This window comes from Candoia aspera, chromosome 13 (genome assembly GCF_035149785.1).
Source record: "Candoia aspera isolate rCanAsp1 chromosome 13, rCanAsp1.hap2, whole genome shotgun sequence".
NCBI classification, from domain to species: domain Eukaryota; kingdom Metazoa; phylum Chordata; class Lepidosauria; order Squamata; family Boidae; genus Candoia; species Candoia aspera.
The window spans coordinates 245182-265021 of record NC_086165.1 but is presented as its reverse complement, the minus strand read 5'-3'; the positions used below and the strand labels follow the sequence as shown (position 1 = coordinate 265021).

General features: G+C 55.1%; 1 protein-coding gene across 1 annotated transcript in view; it reads left to right on the top strand.

Moving 5' to 3' along the window:
* The first annotated feature begins 1999 nt into the window (after nt 1–1999).
* PRTG (protogenin) overlaps nt 2000–19840 on the top strand; it is a 36783-nt gene continuing 18942 nt past the window's right edge. The window contains exons 1-7 of the mRNA XM_063314325.1: nt 2000–2396; nt 15181–15325; nt 15902–16035; nt 16242–16379; nt 17110–17268; nt 17654–17813; nt 18234–18481. Coding sequence (XP_063170395.1) covers nt 2000–2396; nt 15181–15325; nt 15902–16035; nt 16242–16379; nt 17110–17268; nt 17654–17813; nt 18234–18481 — 1381 coding nt within the window. The remainder of the gene's footprint in view (nt 2397–15180; nt 15326–15901; nt 16036–16241; nt 16380–17109; nt 17269–17653; nt 17814–18233; nt 18482–19840) is intronic.

Here is a 19840-nt window from a genome sequence, read left to right as displayed (position 1 = left end):
TTCCACAAACAGGCCAGCCGGGGCCCCTTCTGTCACCGTGGGGGAGGGGTGCGCCCCGGGGGGGGTGGGACCTTCCAGCACTCGCGGGGGGGGGCTGTTTGCAAAGGCACCAACTTATTTTCGGAGGGGAGTGCAAGATCTCAGCCTCAGTGTCCCCGAGAAGCTTCCAGTCTCGCCACCGCATCCCGAGAGGGTTGCTGCAACCTCGGCTTGCTCTTGAGGCGCCTGTCGAGGGTTGGGCGTCCTGAGCCCCCTTGCTTTGCCCGAGGCCTTCTCCGGCCGAGGGCGGGTGGCGGCACTTTCGGGGACCACGAAGCCTTGCTGGAGGGCGGCGGGGCGAGTGGCTGCTCCTCTCGGCCTCGCCCGCTCTCGCTCTCAGCGGTACACTGCGCCTCCGCGAGGCGGTTTTGCAGCGCCTGGCCTCCCGCAGCCCAGCGCGCGATGGGCGGCCGGGCGGGGATAGGCGGCGAGGGCGCGCGGCGGGCCACGGGAGCGCGCCTCCTCCCTCCACCCCGAGCCTCTGACCTCAGGTGCCTGCTCCGGCCGCGGGGGAGGGGCGAGCAGGGGGTCGCTTGCCCCTCCCCAGCCGCACCGAGGGCCAATGGCGAGCGGCGCAGAAAGTAGCGCCGGAACCGCGGCGCGTCCGGGGAGCCCTTGCGCCCTCCGCCCGGCCTGGCCTGGCCTGCCCTGGCCTGCCCGCCCCTCCCCCGCTTTTGTGCAGCCGCCGTCCGCGCGCCGGGGTCTCACTCTGTGTCCGTGCGCGGCCGGGGTAGCGGCGGGGGAGAGGAGAAAGAGTCCCGCGGGCGAGGGGCCGGCCGCGGGAGGGCAGCCATTCGCCTGTGGACCGAGGGACGCGCGCGCGGCTGGCTGGCTGGCGGGCTGGCCGGCCGGGGAGGGCGATGTCCGGAGAGCCTGCCGCTGCTGCCTCTGCTAAATGGCGCCCCGCCGGAACGCTGACCTCGCCGCCGCCGCCGCCCTCCTCCTGCTCGCCGCCCTCCCGGGTGAGTTCCTTTCCGGCCAGGCGCCGCGCATCCCGGTCTGGCCGGGCGCTCGGCCGGCGCCCCTCCAACCCTGGCGGCTGGCCCGGAGGAGCAGGCGAGGCGGTCGCGGCCGCTCCGCGCTCTCGCTTCTCCTCGCCCCTCGCCTCCCCTTCCGAGCCGGCTCCGCTGGGCGCACGTGCGTACCGTGGTGCGCCTTGCCCGGGAGACCTTCGCCGGGCGCGGAGGGGGCGGCCTGGGGGCTGGCCCCTCGGCAGCCCCCGACGGGTAGACTCGCACGCTCCGCTTCGAAGCGCGGCCAGGGGGCTCGACGGTCCAGTGCCGGCCAGGCTGTTGTCCTGGCAGCGCGCCGGCGCGGCCCTGGCCGCGGTTGCCGAAGCAGCGGTCCCTCATCCCGGCCGGGAGCCGCGCGCTTCTTGTCGGCTGGGAGTGCCCCGTCCTGTCCAGCCTGCCTGCCCGCTCCTCGGCAAAGGCACCTCCGTCCCTGCGCCCCCCCCCCGCTCGCCCTGTGCCCCCATCTTGTCCTTGCAGTAGAAAAAGCTCTCCCTTCCCCTCTGATCTGGTCACCATCAGCTGGGCGCCCTCGTTCGGGGTTGGGGTTGCCTCCCCCCGTGGCTGGCTTAGAAGGGTCACCTTGTTTCCAATGCAGGCAGGTTATTAAGAACCTGAGGGGTCCCCCTGCTGCCTGTAGAAATGCGGGGAAGCGCTCCTCGAGGCTACTGCTCCCCCCGCCCCGCGATCCTCTCCCCTCCCGGAAGGGCACTTTCAGAACAACGGCAGCAGCGCCAGAGGATGTGAGCTGCCTTAGAGCCCCCATTTCACAAATCAGTGCTGATGGTCCGGAGGAGGAGGAAGAGAAGCCGTCGGGAAGCGGCAAGGCCTTTCTCTTTCTCTCCCAGCCAGCCTCCTCCCGCACGAGACACCTGTCTGCCAGGGAGGACCCGGGAAGGCTGATCGGCTCTGCTGGGCTGGGCCACCACGGTGCCTCCTGACTGGGTGTGATGGCGTTTGGTGGAAAACAGAGTAAAAGGCCTCTGGCAAAAATAACGTTTTCCTCCTTGCTTTCTACTTTTCTCGCTCTCACTTTCATAGGGATAAGGAGCTTTAGCGAACTCTTTTTCCTGCGAGAGCCTCAGGATATGACTGTTGCTAGAAAGGAAGCCGTGGTTTTAGACTGCCTGGCCGGTGGTGAGGTCCCCATCACCATCACATGGCTCAGAAATGGGGTGAAGGTTTCTGAAAATGAGCAGATCTACTCTCTGTCCAATGGCTCGTTATACATCAGTGAGCTGGAGAGCAAGAGGAAAGGTGAAGCGCTGGACGGAGGCTTCTACCAGTGCTTGGCCCTGAATAAATATGGCGCCGTCCTCAGCCAGAAAGCGCATCTGACCTTTGCAAGTAAGTTTTCCTTACTTCTTTGGGCTGCCTGTTTCAGCACACCCTGGACATGGTTCCTGGGTTTCGGTCAGGTGGGTCCACCCTGGGCGCTTCAAAGAAGCAGGCATGCTCAGTGCCCTGCAATTGCCTGGTGCTGCTCATCAGCCACCCGACGTGGCTGCTTCTGGGCACAAGTCAGCATCTGCTTCTCCTCTGCGAGGCACCAGAGTGGGCTGCGTGGACGGGAGGCCCGTCCGGCTGACTCCAGCCCCTGAAGTTGATGGCCCACGAAGTTGCTTGGTCTTTAAGCGCCTGGGAGATTATGCTGCACCATCACAGTTGTCTTTTTGCGGCTTACCAAGTTGTGTGAACCCTGGCTTGTGATCTGTAAATCTTGGCTTGTGGCTCATTCCACAAACTGATTTTAAAAGCTACCTGCGATAGTGCGGTGGCCAGCACTGTTTAAGGATGTTGGTTTGCTGCCATCCTGTGGCACTTTCAAAGCATTTGAGCCTCTGCCCACGTCTCAGGGCTGCTGAGAAGAATAGCAGCTGCCTGGCAGGCCGGCAGGCCCTGGGCAGAAAAGGGGCCCTGGTTACTTCTGGGAAGCATGGAAGACTCTGCTTGCTTGGGCACTCCTGTCTGGACTACTGGATGTGTCTCCCCCTCTTCCATGGGTTGTAAAACGCAGAAAGTGCCTTTGAGATGCTTGCCTGCTGGTAAACCAACGCAGTGCTTCCACGAGGCTACCTGCGTGTTGTTTTGAGGGGTTAACTTCTCAGTTCCCCTGAACTTTCTCTGCTTTCTCTGTCCTGTAAGAAGGATGAAGTGGGTAGGAAGAAAGATACCTTTGGGGTCTCTGGGTAATGTCTCTCTGTTGTTGTTGCTGCTGCTGCTGCTGTTGTTGCACGAAATGCTGCATTGGGTCTGCAGCCCCATCATTGCAGGGTTGTTTTTTACAGACTTGTGATGCCGGCTGTTCTTTGTTCCAACTGCATTTTCAGCCTCAAAGATATCCCTCCCCCCTGTGGTGCCGAATAACGCAGGAAGTAAACTAAGGTGTTGAGATTGCATGTTATTCAGCAGAGGAGTACCAAGGAGCTATTTTGCGGTAGTGTTTGCCATCCCTGCTTGCCTTTGCGTCTCAGGAGAAGCCGTGGTCCTCACACTGGTGCCGAGGAGCTGATCTTGGGAATGCTGCAGAATTCCATTTTATCCTCCGGGAGTACCTCTCCACCAGCTGCTCCTGCTGCTCCGTGATCAGGGAGCTCTTTGCAATGAGGGCGGATAGGTGGGCTCCCCAAGGCTTGGAGGAAGGGCCGCTCAGCCAGCACCCCCTTTTGCAAGGGAGCAGGTCCAGCCAGTGCAGCAGGATCCAGCTGTGACTCTGCACCAGGGCAATCCTTCCTGCCCATCCACACTCCTCTGCTGGGTTTAGGGGCGGTGCCAGGCCGAGAGGGGGGAAGGTGTTATGGAAGGAAAGTTCCAGCCACACCGCCTGTAAGGCTCCATGGCCCTCTTTGATCTGGCAGCTGAGCTGGCCTTTCCGGGGAGGGGAGGGGTGGGTGGCCTTTCCTGTGGCAAACACTTCGCCTTCCCTGGGAGTTGCTTTCTACTGAGCCTTGTAGCTTATGGATGAGGGGCCTAGAGACTGTACTTTCCTTGTGGAAAATGGGGTGAAGGGACACTTAATGACTTCAGGAACTGGGAAAATGTCTTATTTGGGTTATGTGGAGCCAGAGAACTTGGAAGAATGTGGGGTTGCATGATGGGGTGGGGGCCAAAGCAGCAGCACACTGAACTCTCAGGAGAGCATAAAGGAGACCCTCCACCCCACCTTAGACTTTTGCCTCAGCTTTTCAGAGGCACCAGGGACAGGCAAGGCCTTTTGCAGATGCACAAGACAACACAGTTTTGGGGTGTCTACATGCATAGGCCCAGCAGTTAACCAACTCTACGGAGTGTTCTCCTGCCTCCACAAAGTGGTGTTGTGCTGATAGCATTTGAAGGTTTTAAACTGTCGTTTCCTTGTGTGCTTAAAGTTTGTCCAAAGTCTGTGATTCCCCAGTGATTCATAACTTCTGCCATGAACGTGAGAAGGCCCAAACTCTGCTTTAGGTTAAGTTCCATAGATCGGAATTAAGCTGGCTGCCTGTTGTCTGCTGCAGGGATCTCGGGGTGGGGGTGGGGGGTGACTTTCCAGCATTTTGTGCTGAAAGGAAAGTTTTCCCTGGTCTGTGACCACTTTACGGCCTTGAAGAATAAAACGACTTTCTTCGTGGCCAAGCCGAACCTCAGCATCCTCCGCAGGTGGAGGAGGGGCCTTTCTCCCCTCCCCTCCCCTCCCCTCCCCTGGAGAAGCAAGGGGTAGATTCTTGCTCAAGCCTTTCAGCACCTTGCTGTGCCCTGGGTTTCACAGTGTGATGCTGGGCACTGAGTTTGGAAATCTAACACTTTAATAATCTACCCTGCAGTTTAAGGCTTCAGCACGCAAAAAGCCTAAAACGTTAGCTGGGGAAGAGGAGTGTTGTTGCACCCTCCGCAGCCATTCCATTATTCATGTGCAAATTAAGAATTCACTGGGTTAAAAGGTTAGAAACTGGCCAGGGTGAGGTTTACCCTTGTGATAAAGAGCAGATGACCCTCATTCACTGGCTGGAGCTTTTCATGTCAACTCCTCTGCAAAGTTAGTGATTGCCCTGAATTGTTCCTGAGGAATGCAGGGTCCAAATGTGTGCAGTGGCCTCCCCCCCCACCCCACCCCCGCCATGCCACTCCAGCCTTATCTTGAGAGCCCATCAAAGCAGATCTGGTGGGATGGCAAGGCCTCTGCAGAGGCCCCCAGGGGCTGGCTGGCTCTCCCTGGAAGAGAAGGAAGAGAAGAACTGAAGGGTCTGGAGTGGAGGCTGCCCTTCCCCAGCATCTCTTCCTCACCTTCCCCTTTTAGAGGGGGACCCGAGAGATAAGATAGCAGTTGGCTGAAGCTAATAGCTTTGGGGGTAGGTTGGGGGCAGATGTCTGCCGGCTTCTAATACACAGCAGGGTAATTGAAGGGGGGGAGATTCCTCTTCTGCACTTTCTTTGTGAGGCACCAAGTGAGGGTAAAATGCTAATATCAGAAGATTAAGCCTCCTGTTTGAAGTTGAGGCGGCCCTGCCTGTGGTCTTAACAGGAGCTGAGTTGGGCCAATATCCACAGCCTTTTTAGCTTGGCTGGGGAAGTCACCCCACCATGACCAGACATTTCAACACCCAGGATTCAGACTAAATGAGAAAACTGCACATTGAAAACTGCAGATCCTTCTGAAATTATTTCAAAATAGAGCTGTGCTGTATTTTAGATAGAGGGAGAATTGCTTTAAATTGGCAGTTTCATTTATTTAACTACATTTCTAAACTGCTCAGCAGCCACAGTTCCTCCTCACTAGTGTATAGACAACAATTGGAGGGTTGGGAGTAGGGCTGGGCCCATCTAGCCATTGTTGTATCTGGCACCAGGGCCCACCGGGTGCATCCTCTTCTGCTCTTGGCCCTGCACGTCCAGGAGTGGAAGCGGATTGCCCCTGTGCCTGGGGGCAGCGCCCAGACATCAAGACTGGGAGCCGCTGAAAGACCCCAGAAGTTGTTCAACCCTTTTGAAGCCATCTATCATCTTGTGGCAGCATGTTCCATGGGTATCAGAAACACACAATATAAACAAGCTAAGATAAAACAATACTGTAAAAACAACAAGGTTGGGTGTCGCATTGACTGATTCAAGTTTGGATATGGCGGCATAGGACAGCTGCAACCTAGAAATCCTTCTAGAGAATTCCTTTTCCTCTAAGACTTACTGTTTTCTAAGGTTCAAGGAAATATAACCTTATTGGTCTCTTCTTGCTTTTCCAGTGCCAGCAGAGCATTGCTCTGAGCAAGGATGAGCAGGTTGCAGGGAAGGAAAATCAGAGGTCTTGATTGGGTCTCTCATCTGTTTTAGCCTCCTGGTGAGACTTCAGGCTGTTTGGAATACAAACCTTTACCCCTTGTTTGTTATTCAAAGCCTTCTAGAGCACCAGTAGAAGCACCCCCTATTCCACCCCCTACCCCGCGCCCCGCCATTGAAATGACCTCAGGATGTGGTTTAGCTTTCCAGATAAGAGCAGAAAGGACATCACACCAGTTTTAATCCTAATGCAAACTATTAAATAGGAATTCAGGTCCACAGGAACAGCAGCTTTTATGGGACCTGGAGAATGAGAGGGGGGAACAGGAACAGAAATCTTGAGCTTTGTGCCTCAACAGCCTGAAGCCTGGAAAGGGAGAACCGGTTCTTTTCCCCCTTGATAAACATTTCCATTTCTGGCTGCGCACTGGCACTTTGTCTTTTCCCAGATGGCCAGGCAGGCGAGTGGGGATATGTTTGCCTGGTTAAGCATCCCTCTGGTGCAGATGTTAACTGCAGAACACTAATCCAGGGTTTGTCCTCAGCCTCTGGGTTTGCATGAACAGATTCTGGCTTGTCTGGGCGGTGGAGCAAACATCAGGCTGGAAGAACGAGGACTGCTCCTGTGGCTTACTGGTGCCGGTCGGGAATGATTAGAGGAGCCATTCGGCTGCTGGGGGGTGTCAACGCAGCTGCCCCTGACCAGCTTGGGGTAATGAATCTGCAGGCTGCCACCCACAGCTCTCTGGTTGCCTTGTGGGTGCCCCTGCCCTCCGCAGTTGCCGAAAGGCCTGAGCAGGACCCCCGGCTCTCAGACCAGCTTCCCTCCTTCTCCGCTTAACAGCTGGGCCTTTTCATCCACCACAGAACCACGGCATCAGTCGCTAAAGGGCACGTCCAAAGGCAGGGAGGGATCCCTGCACCCTTTCCTCCACCCCGGCTGGGGCTGACCACCCAAAAAAGTTCCTGCCCGCAATGTTGCCACAGAAGTGCCCCCAGCAGCTGTCTTGGCTTCAGTTTGGCACTGTTTTCTCTGCCCCAGCTGCTAAATTGGGGTCAATTACTCCTAATCTTTATCACTAGTCATTTCGGGCACTCAGCCGTACTTGCTGCGGTCAAAGCAAATGTTAAGTCAAGGAAGAGGTGGGAAGAAGCAGAGCTTTCTGGCTGTGATGTTTGTACATTTTGGACAGCTAGCCCAAATGCTGAGCTTTTGGGTTTGACGCCTGGCCACCCATCAGCGAAGCGCTTTTTGTCTGTGTAGAGAAAGGGTGCCCTGAATAAGTAGCCAGAGGAAGAAAGAAAACAAATGGTCGGTCAGAGGATAGCTGTGGACGGAAGGTGGAACAGCTGCCAGTACAAAAGAGAAATATTGGGTTAAATGATTAGAGGACAATGGCAAGAAGAAAGTAGCATCCTATCCTCAAATCTAATTTGGATTCCCACCTCCTCCTTCCCCCGGGTGGGTTTTGTGAGTCGTCTTTTTTGCCATGGTTGGTGGCTCCTAAGCAAAACTAGGAGCAATTGTTCCTCATTGGCCCATTAAGGGCTGTATATTGTACTGGTGGGTAAATGAACAACACTGCACTGGCTTTTGTTTTGCTGCTGAATATTTTCTCTGCTGCCCGAGCAAGTGAGGTGGCATCTGGATGCTGCAGCCACTGAGCAGGCTTGACTCGGGTCTGCTGGGAGGAAGGTGGGACTGCCCTGCTGTGCTCTTGCACCGAAAGCCTTCCCCGTGTGCGAAGGCAGATCTGCTGGTCCAAGTGGTCTCATCTGAATCCCGGCCTGCTAAAGAAGGCACTTCGCTAGCCTCCATGGAGGCAGAGCTGAGCCTAAACCTGTGCTGGCAGCAGATTGGGAGCCGTTAGGGCCGAGGGGGATGTTTCTGGTGGTTAGCATTCTTCAGAGAGAAGGAGGGAAGAGCCTTTGTCTGGAGCAGAATGTCAAGTCTGATTGGATTTGTATCAGACTTGATATGTCCCTGTGTCATTGCCAGCAAGACATTTGATTAATTCCCCGTTCTGATTTGGTGCCTGTTTCCTAAGCACAATCTTGCTGTTTGCTTGGGGGGGCGGGGGTTCAGACTATTGTCAGGGCTGCCGGAAGTCACTCATCTCATGCGGGGTTACCCACTTGGGGAGGCCGCTGGCATGTTCTGCCCCAAGTGAGAGGTTCTGCTGGTTGGTTGCCTCGTGGCAATATGCCGTAAAATGGCCTGTTTGCATTGGGCTTAGGGGATGGTGCATGGCTAGCAGGTGGTTGTCTTGGACCGGAAACGTTTGCCAGTGAGTGGTGAGCAGCCTTGGCTGTCTTGCTGGAGGGGGAGAGCAAAGGATCCTCTCCCCTGGCCCTAAGCGATGGGTTCCCACACCTGGGGAGGAAGGTCTAGAGCATTAGCTGATGTGAAGGGTAGCAGATGGGCTGCTGGCTAGCCTGCCACATGGGAGCGGGCAATACCCGTATCAGAGGTCTTTCCTGGACATAATTTAAGGTTTTGACCCTTGAAGGCCCAACCAGCCAAGGGCCTGCTAAGCAGGGAGCGGGTCTCTTCCTGTGCTGCTCCAGAGCCTCTGGCCCTCTCTTCCATGGACTTTTCAGTTGGGATTAGGTGACAGCTGGTGTTTACTTTGCCATAAGATGTGTTAAGCGCTTTAGGGTTGTTTCACTTTTTTCAATTGCTAGCCGCGTCGAGTGCCCTTGCAAGACCAGGAAAGAGGCATTTGTGGCTTTCTGCGCTTCCCCCTTTAAAAGATTTTGTGAAAAATAAGAGGACAAAACAAGGCAGGGAGGAACTGCTAGGCTTCCAGGCAGGGGATGGACTGTCCCTAAATACTCCAGACCAGCTTTGCTGGGCTCCTGCAGGAGAGTCGCCTTTGAAGCATTTTCAGCTGCTCCCCTGTTGGCTGGGAACAGCGTGGCTGCCTGGTGGTCTGGATTCCTGCTTTTGGCCCCAGCGCAAGCAGCAGGGGGCCGCTTGAGGGGTGCGTGAAATAAGTGAACTGGGGGGGAGGGGCACAACTGCCAGGCTGTGCTGCTTTTGGCTTCCTGGGGCCAGGAAGGTGTCCTGCTGGAAAGGTGGAAGGAGGAACAGGTATCTCCCACATACAATTATGCAGGTGGTGCAGGGGGCGTCTTCTGAAGATTCTCCCCACCCCACCCCCATATTGGCCCAAGAGCTTGGTGCAGGGTATTCTCCACTTCCGGCTCCTTTGAAGTCTTGCATACATCTCTGAACCTTCATAAGGGTACAGCTTGGCAGGAATCAGTGAGTGGGTCCCTGTGGTTCTCCTTGGATAATCTGCTTCTGAGGTTCTGTGAGATCACAGCGGCTGACTGGGAGTATTTAAACAGGCAACTCCGTCAAGCAAGCAGATCCCAGTCAGCGGTCTCTGAGTAAAGAAGCAGAGGGGGGTAGCTGAATGTTCTGTTAAAAACCCACAAAGGCAATACGCTGCCCTTGAAACAATGGGGATATTTGGGCCTTTATTGCATGAGCCTCTATCCGGGTACTCTAGATTAAATGAATGTACTGATTTCTGCCTCTTTGCTTGCACATTTGTGAGCAGCTTCTTTGCTGCCACAGACCCAGGTCAAAGGTCAAAGCTTTCTGGGCAGAAGCACACATGCCCCCTCCCTTTCAGGTGGAAAATCCCGATCCTTTACTTGTGGTTTGGCTGGGGAGTCTTTAAAATGCACCTCCTTCCATACATTTCTGACATTCTTCATGGGAAAACTATAGGTACTGTTCAGCGCCCCTATTATCCACCGGGAGTGCAGTTGGGGGATAGGGGCCCAACCAAAGGCTCTCTCCCTGTGTCCCCTTTTCAGCCAATGTAGGTAACAGCATCCTCTGTACCTCCCAACATGATACTTTTCCCAGAGAAGCATGAAGCTGTCTTTCCGTTTCCCAAATGGTATGGATTCATGCTTGAAAAAACGTGTTCCCTGTTGTAAATCCAAAACTCCCATTGTGGGTTGGCCCTGAATAAGAGAAGGGCCAAGGCCTCCTGATCTGCTTGTACTGGGTTAGAGTCTCTGGTGATCAAAAACCAATAATTCAAAACCTGTTGGAATTGAAAGACAGAAATTAGCATAGCTGCTGGGGTGGGGGTGGAGTGTTGTGTGTTGCTTAGCCCTGTTGGCTAAGGGATACCCCAAACGGGGGCAATCCACACTGCAAGAAGCAGATTGGGAAAGGAAGACTCATTTTAATCCTAACAGTCTACTTCAGAACGTTGCAAAAAGGATAGTTTCTTAATCATCATTAATGCTTATTTCCTCTTTAGTCCTTGCAATGTTATATCAACACAAAACACTGTTCCTTCCTAGATCAAAGGAAGGGCCAGCTTTAATTATGCCCTAATGCATGCATACACAGAACAAATGTGCTCTTAGGTTGCAGGGCTTTCAACTAAAATGTGGCCTCAGAGGTAACAGTGTCCTTAGAGGAGGGTCTTTTGGCTTAAATTCCCCCCCCCCCACTGCTGGTCTGGTTGCAAGAGACAAAAGCTGCCTGGCCTCGCAGAGCCCACCCTGGGTGAGTGCGCCAGGCATTCCCATGGGCCAGGGACAGCGTTGCCAGGGCTCCCGGCTGACCTCTGGAACCCTAGGCCACACTTTGAAGGGCTGGGCAGCCTCTTTGCTTGTCCTGCTCTGGCCAGCGGCAGGAAACTCTGGGGTCCTGGCTTGGCCACGGAGGGGCCGCTGACCCTTGGTTCCCTCCAGTGTCCAGATTCACATTCTTTTGTTGAGAGTTTGGGGGGGGGGAGAAGCATTGCCAAGGAAGGCTATTCATCTGGTCAAAAGAGGGGGGCTCCGGCAGAGTGGATTGCTCTGGGGTCGCCAGAGCCCCTGCCCAGCTTGGCCTTCCATCAAAGAAGATTTAGGGCGGGCCTCTTCTCCAGCCCCACAAAGGGATGGACAGCTCCCGTTTCAAGGGGGTGATCCTTCCTGTCCAAGGGGCCCCGGACAGCAACCTTTGCTGTTTCGCACGAAGGCCAGCCCTGCAGGACCTTTGAGGCCCCTCTGCACATCTCGCCTAGCCTGGTTTAGACAGACATCGCCTGAGAGATTTTTCCTCAGGAAAATGCTGTTGTGTGCCATGCAACACACATTCGTTCCCCTCGTGTTTTGGGGAATTGGCCACACCATTTCCAGAAAGGGCAGCCAGGGAAGTTTCCATGGTTGTCACGCCAGCCCTGTGCTTCGAGGATGCATCCTTCCCTTCCTTTCACCCTGATGCTGCAGGCTTTGTGATCAGAAGCTAGTGCAGATTTCAAAGGCTAGTTGGTGGGGGCATGTCTTTTAACAGATGTTCTCTGCCCCCCTCCCTCCAGCTCAACAGAGCTGTGCTCCTTGCTCTGCTTTTCCCAAGGGTTTGGAGTGAGGAACATTGGTTAGTCGATTTGTGGATTCAGGGACTCTCTGAGGCACAGGCCATTTCTGCCCCTCCTGGCCGCAAGCCCTTGCTTGGATGGGGCTGGATCCTGGTCTTTCGGAAGGGCCATGATGGAGGGGACTTTGCCCCCTCTGTCGAGCAGGAACAAGGCCCTGGTGGGGCCTGGCCCACCCATCAGTCGGCCAGCCAGCTCTGCCTGGCCCTTTGGGCCGTGCTGGATTCTCTCCTTTCGGGCTCGGCGGGAGGATCCTGGCACTTCCCCTTGGGGGCTGGTTCTCAGGCTGATGTTCCCTCTGTGTGGGGTTACACAGGATGTGGGGGCTCGGGACCCTCTCCTTCCTTTTACACGTGGCCGATGAAGGCCGACAGCGAGAGTCTGCAACACCCGTTGCAACAGTGCCTTGTGGTCTGAGAGCAAGACCCACATGGGGGGTGTGCCTGGGGGTGGTGCTCCTGGGATCCAGCCTGCCCTGTCCCCTGCAGCCCCAGACCCCACTGGGAGGGCTGGGCCCTCCTGTTCTGCCGCGAGAGGCCTTCCCGCGTGCCCCTGCCAAACCAGAGTCCATCGCGCTGCCCAGGGACACCAAGTCCTGTGAGTGCAGCTGGCCACACACCCTGCCTCCGAGGGACCATCTGTCTTTTGGCGGGGAGAAAACCGCTTCATGCTCGTCGAGAAAGGAGGAGGGGAGGAGGCATCTGCAGCTGCAGCCTTGCTGCTTGGAAAGGGACAGTGTTTGCTGAGCATCTTTTCTTGGTAAGCCTCAGCTACTCTCTGGGCATTTGCTATGGCTGCCATCGGAGGGAGCCACCCTTGTGCGAAGAAGCAGGTGACCAAATGCCACCTGGGGGTGTCCGGGTGAGGCTCTGGGTGGAAAGGGTCTGCACCAAGGGACCCTCATCCCTCCTCCGTTGGCATCCCTTGGGAGTGGCTGGGTTGCCCTTCCTTTCTTTGTCCTCCCAAGGGGCTGCTGACCTATGGCAGAGGCGATAGAACTCCAGGCCACCCAGAGCTGGCCCTGCTCCTCGTGGGTCAGCCTCCTACAGCCGGCCACAAGGCCCGCATGAAGTGGTCCCCCCAGCACTCGCAGTGGGCCTGCCGAGATCTGCCCAGGCAGAGGTGATGAATGGGGCCTGGCAGAAGGGACAGATGGCTTGGACCCTCCTTCCCTGCTTATTGCATCTGGAATGCCCCTTCCTATTCATCGATGGAAGCTTTGTGTCCCTGTCTCTCTGGCAAGACTGATTTATGCCTCTTAGCCTCTCAAAGGGAAGCACAAGGCAGAAAAACCAGTCCATCGTGCTTTGATCGTGTTTCACGGCACCCACATTCACACTTCTGGCAGCCCTGCCGCAGCAGAGCAGAGCAGAGCAGGCTGGTTGGAATGTGGGTGACCTCTCAGAGGCCTTGTTCCGGTCCCTTCTCCAGGGAGGTCTTCCCTGGGTGTCTTCCTCTTTGGCCACTCTGCTGCCTCCATTCTATCCCCACGTGATGGTTGCATGCTGCCTTCCTCTCAGAAGGCTGGTGTTATGTGCATGCGTGCATGCAACTTGTGTGAGAGAGAGAGGTATAGCAGAGGTGCTGCGCAATCCCCATTCCAGTGACAACTTCCAGAGCACCAGGGACAGCGCTGGGGCATTGGCAGTCCTTCCCCTTGGGCCAGGGACCCCTTGGACTCTGTGAAGGGGCCTCTGCGCTGCTGGACAAGGAGGGTGGTTCCTGGGGGCAATTACCCCCTTTGCTCTTTCCTAGGAGCTGTTCTTTTGTGGGGCTTACCCAATACCCCCAAAGGAGAGTGATGCTTGCTGCACACACTGAAAGGGCCAATTTTCCCTGGCGGTGGGGTGGTGGTGGGGAGAAAGGGAGGTGGATCCCGTGGAGGGGGTTGCAGTGCTCTCCTGAAGGGAAAAGGGGGTCCTTCTGTCTCTGATGCCTGTGAAGTCCTGGCCTTTGGGCTGTTCTAACACACGACCCCTGTTTTGTCCATTGCGTACAGTTCAATAGCAACTTTTAAGGAAAGACGTCATTTCTTAAATCATGTATAACTCTGAGAAGACTTTTAATGCAACTTTATTGGTGGTCATGGTGCCACTTGCCTGGCAGTGCCTCCATGCACCCAGCGTGAGAGCCGGCTGTCTCCTGCTTTTGTACATGCAAAGGATCGGGGTGCCTTTGGGGAGCTGAGAGGGTTTAAATTGGTCCCTTAGTCATGCCAGGGCTGCAACTTCCAGAATTCCCAGCCTGGTGGAAATGGTGACTGGACAGAAGGAGCTGGGAGGGCTGTAGTCAACCCCTCCCCAAGCATTTTGTATGGGCCTCCAAGGAAGGGGTAGGTGCCCTACCTCCATGGGAAGCTCCTCCTCATGTGAAGGCGACAGCTGCTAAGAGCTCACTCTTCCTCTGACCTGGGGAGGCCCTTCCGGCTGCTCCCATCCACGGGGCTGCTTGGACTGGGATGTTGACTGGGTGGCCACATGGTTGGCTGCTTCTCCTGGCCCTCGCCCACAAGGGACCGGGCTGAGAGGACGGCACCCATTTTATTTCAGAATGAGCCCAGAGGTGCACATCAAACCTCTCCCTGCAGTGGGAACCACGGCTGTGCACCACATTGGTGTTCCAGGAGAGACCGATGGCTATTGCTCTAAAGCAGACTCTCTGGCATGTTTCTTCTCGCAAGTGGAGGAAGAAGGAAGGAGAATGGCCAGGCCAGACACTCGCATGCAACTGCTTGCTTCCTGTGGTCCAGTTCTCCTTTCCAGTTCAAAAGGAGCTCTGTGGGGGACACCGGGGGCTCTCTGTGACTGACTGGCGCTGTAGCTGTGTCTCTTCTTTGGTGCGTTGGTGCATTTCTTTACAAAATGACGAACAAGTTGGCTATCCAGCAAAGAAGCGAAGAATATTGTGCTGGAGAGAGACTCTAGGGCTCTGGCGTGCAAGCAAAGCTGTTCCTCCACTGGCTGCACCAGAAGGCTAGCCTGGCCAGCTCAACTGACCCGGAGGTGTCTGCACAGGCCCCGAGGCCTCCTGGCCCTTGGGAGGACCTTGCTGATAAGGCGCCCTCTTATCAGCAGTACTGGAGTTTATTGATGCACAGCTTAGCAGTGCTATAAGGCTCCTGGCCAGGGAGGGGCAGGGCTGGAAGGAGGGACTGTTAGAAGAGGGGGCTGGCCTCCCCCAGAAGGGCCCTGGTGACCAGCTGACTCCCAAAGGGCCTCCTGGCCACCTTCAGAAAGAACTCCCTCGGAGTGAAAGGTCCTTGGTGGGGAATTATATTGTCCCTAAGCTGCAGCTTTTAACCGCCAGCTCATTGGATAGGTTGTGTTGTCGGGCTTTCTTAAATTCACTAAAATGTGCTGCTGTTAATGCGCAGCAGAGTCACCTTCTTTCGTTCAACAGACCTTCTCTCTCCTCCGTGTTGAGGTCTGAAAAAGGGAAGGTTCCCTCTTCCCCACCGGCTCAGCCTTTCCCCTCCTCCCTCCTTGCAGCCATCTCTGCATTTGAAGTCCAGCCTCTTCCCAGTGAGGTCCACGAAGGGAGCGTGGCCAGATTTGCCTGCAAAATCCCTGCCAACCCTCCAGCCATTATCACCTGGGAGGTGAACCGGACAGCTCTGCTGATGGATGCAGACAGGTAAGGCTTTTTGATTCTCTCCTAAGAACCTCTCAATGTCAGGGGCAGGACATGGGCGCATCTCCCTTTTAACCTGCACAATAACCCTATGAGGGGAGGCAGGGAGGAAGGGTGGACTGTGGCTGAGAAGGGTGAGAAGTTCAGCTCTCCTTGGGCCTGGGTCCAGCACCCATCTTTGGTACTGCAGTGACACTCAAACCGTTTTGAAGTGCGAGAGCCTGACTGCACCATCCACAAGATGCAGTTGTGAGCTTCAGACAGACATTACCCATTTTGATTTTGAGAGAACAGAAGGAAGAGGGACACTTGAGGCAGGTACCTTGAGCTTAAATTAGACTAGAAAATGCAGAGATGCTCTGTGTGCACACTGGAGGATGTGATTCTGCCTTCCAAAATACTGATTCCACATTGCAGCTTTCCCCAGCGGGGCGGTTCCAGGCGTTGTGGGATTGTAGCTCCGAGACCCCTCAGCTGGCTCTGACCAAAAGCAGCCTGACTGACTTGGAGGGCACCAGGCAGGGAAGGCAGACCCCCTGGAAGTACAGATCTACTTTCTTCCCCATCCCCTTCTTCCAGGATAACTGTGCTGCCATCAGGAGTGCTACAGATCTACAGTGTTCGGTCAAGAGACGCAGGGAGTTACCGTTGTGTTGCTACGACAGTTGCTGGCCGGCGGAAGAGTGGTGAGGCGACGCTCACAGTTGTCCCAGGTATCCAGAAAATCTTGCTGCTGGCAGACTTTCTGACATTGCTGTCAGCAAACAGGGATGCTCGGTCTCCTGGTGTGCCAGGTGGGAAGATGGTCCTCACCCAAGTCCTTCCCTCCATAATTTCATTCCTGAGGCTTAAAATTGTTCACGTGTGGTGTGTGGATGACACATTTCTATTTAATGCTTTTTGAACTTTTTTCCAGTAGTTTCCAATACGAAGCTTTTCCATAAGCCGTCCATTATAGCTGGCCCCCAAAATGTCACGGCTTCTCTTCACCAAACGGTCATCTTCGAGTGTGTTGCCGTCGGGAATCCAAAACCGATTGTGTCCTGGAGTCGACTTGGTGAGTTGTGGCACGTCTGCAGGTGGCCTTTTGGGGGAATGAAAGGTGCCACAGCTTGCAGGTGGGACAAGGGAGAGTAGGTGGAAAAGGCCCTGCTGAGTGTGCCAAGCTCATCGTTGCTGCCCACAGGTTGGCACACAAAAAGGGTAACTGTCCCTTTGAAGTTCTCGGGTGGTGCCCCCAAAGCTGGAAAGGAAGGCTTGCACTGGAGGGGACAGTCATTTCTGGGCAGATGGTAGGCATCACCAGCTTTCCCCAGCCGGTGGGCAACTCAGGGTCATTTGCCAAGTCACATGGCAGAAGCTCCCCGCCATCCAAGCTATCTGGAAAGGGTCCATTGAGGAGAGGAAGTTAAAAATGGCTTGTTGTCTGCTAAATGCTTCTCAACATTGCAGTATCAGCCAGTTGTGCAGGCCTTGTGCATCCTGATGAGGGGAAAGTGGTAGTGGCAGGCTTGCAACTGCTGGGCAGCATCAGCGGGGAAGAGGCGAGTGCTGTGGATCAGAGCCTTTGCTACCAAGGGAGTTGGGGATCTGCTGGCATTTGTGCAGAAGGGAAACTCAGCACTCGGGACTTCTCCAGCGCCAGACTGGGGAAGCAGACATTCCAATAAGTCTTGGGGTTATGGGAGGCAGCTTCCACTTCACAGAGATCCTAGGCGGGACCTGGCAGCCCGGGATGTGAGCCATCACAAACCAAGGTGGACGGTTGACATGTTCCTTCCCAACAGACCTCAAGTCCATTGATGTTTTCAACACCCGGGTGCTTGGAAATGGGAACCTCATGATCTCAGACGTGAAGGTGCAACACTCTGGTGTGTACGTTTGCCGTGCTACAATCCCTGGCACACGCAACTTCACCACTGCGATGGCAACACTTATGGTGCTAGGTGAGGGGCAGTGGGCTGGGGGCAGTTTCAGCTCTGGGCAGGAGCTTGATCCCACCGCTTGCACGGGGCCCGGAATCTCCTCTGCTGAAGGAGAAAGCGAAGGGAGCCAGGAAGGTCCAGATGAGGTCCTGCCAGCTTGGATTTGGGGTGGAAGATGGGACTTGTGGTCAGAGGGGTTGTTTTTGAGAAGTTGCACAGGCGTCCTCCCTTATGTGGGCCAGGCTTTCCGGAGGAAGAGGAGGAGGATCCGTCAGAGATGTTTTGCCTGGATCCCAGACAAGCACAGAAGGGATGTGCAGTTTGAAATAATGGTGAAGGTTGCATGAGAAAGGGAGAAGGAGAAATGGGTCCTGCTCAAGGTCAAATGCAGTCTCCTCTCTTGCAGCCCCCCCTGCCTTTGTGGAGTGGCCAGAAAGCTTGACCAGGCCCCGAGCTGGCACAGCCCGTTTTGCCTGCCAGGCAGAAGGCATTCCAACCCCCAAGATATCCTGGCTGAAGAATGGCCGGAAGATCCATTCCAATGGCAGAATTAAGATGTACAACAGGTGGGGATGCTTGCCAGCCTGGTTCTTGCATAAGAAGGGGTGGCCCAGCCAAGGCATGGGGCAGAGGTGGAGCACAGGGTGAGGGTGAGGCCTGCTCTTGGGGGAATGGGAACAACGCTCTTCCCTCTGGGTAGGGGTGTGTGTCTTCAAGATGTGCACGACATACCTGCTGCTCCATTTGGATGGGAATTTGATGTGCAGAATAATGGTGTTCATTTATCAGCACGACAAGAGTACTTGCCCACTCACCTCCCAGGACTTCTTCGTGTGGGCAAGAATTACAAGACAATTATTCTTGATAGCCCACGTTGATTCACATTTTTCTGAGCTGACCTTCTGCTTTACCTGTCTGAGCCGTTGTTTGCTTCTCACCTGCCTGGTCTGGCTCCCTTCCAATGCCTTCCCTCTTCACCTTTCCAGTAAATTGGTGATCAACCAGATCATCCCTGAAGACGATGCTATCTACCAGTGTGTGGCCGAGAACAGCCAAGGGTCTGTCCTTTCCAGGGCACGCCTGACAGTGGTTCTCTCTGAAGACCGACCCAGCGCGCCTTGCAATGTTCACGCAGAAACAATGTCAAGCTCGGCCATCCTCCTGGCTTGGGAGAGGCCGCTTTATAATTCGGACAAAGTGATTGCCTACTCGGTGCACTACATGAAGGCGGAAGGTAGGTTGAGGAGGCCTTCTGTGGCCTCTCTTGGCAAGCCTCTTGGGCCAGCTGAAAGAGGGCTTCAGCTGTTGGAAGGCTAGGAAAAAATACCAAGGCTTGGGGCTGGGAGGGACTGGCTTGGATTGGAGTGGGTCCTCAGCTAACAACCGGTGGAATTTGGTTAGCGACGGTAACAGGGACTGCTGTTGCTAAGCAATGTGGCCACGTGGCATCGCGCTTTACCACCGCATCACTTAGCAATGGAAATTCCAGTCCCAATTACTGTCATAACTTGAGGACTACCTGTAAGTGGATGGATGAAATTTTCATGGTGGCCAGGAGTCTCCTGGTGTAAGGATTGCTGTACTCAGATCCCAAATACTGTAGTCTCACACATTTCCATTGTAGAGAAGGAAAGCTCTTTATTGGAAGATTGAAGTAAGCATTCCAAGAGAAAGCTGCAACTGTCAAAATTGGCGCACAAATCCTAATTAAAACCTTCCCTTCACAGTGAGCTCATGTTCCCCCTCCCGCACATGGCTCCAGCCGTTGCGATGACCTTGGTTCCCGGCGCCTTGGCTCCTGTGGGAATTCCCCCCTCCCTCCATGCAGCACAAACAGTTGTGACACGTGTCGAGACTTCTCGGTCAGACTGGCATTGACAGGAACCAGCAATCAAATGCACTGAGTGTGTTTGATTGTACGATCCTGGCGGCTGGGTCCGTTGGGGTTGTGGGACTAACTGGAACTGCTTCTGTGTGTGGGTGACCTTGTGTGGTTCTTCAGTGCCTAGAGCAGTGGGCCCTATAGGGACCTGGTCAGAAGTCGCAGCCATGTATTCCCTCCTCATATTCTGCATTTTGGCATTTATTACATTTTTTTTTTAATATCCCCAGATCTTTGGGAACGTAGATATTGTAATAAATTAGTCTGATGATGGGCTGGAAAGCTGATATTGATTCTTCCCAGCAAGTGGCTATATTTAACTAGTGTGTCTCCAGAAAAAGGACTCATTTGGGGATGCAGGAATTGCTGGAAAGATAAGATCCTGTGGAAGGAATGATGGGCTTCTGGCATATCCCGGAAGGGGGGGGCGCGCTCAGTGACTGGAGCAGAAGCAAGTTGCGGGCGGGGGGGCAGCAAGCACCTGCCTGGCTGACCCTGGTGGGAGCAGAAGGCTGGGCTGAAGGCCTTTGAGCTGGGCCCACGTTGGGGCTCTTGGGGTTGATGGAGAGAGGTGTCTTTCTGTTTCCCAAAGGTGGAGGGGGGGCTTCTCACAAGCCAGATAGTTTTACATTCATCAGAGATGGTAGTTTGCCACACTGGCCCCAGTGCTCCAACCTGGGAGTTGCGCTCTCTTGTGGTTGAGGCTGGTGG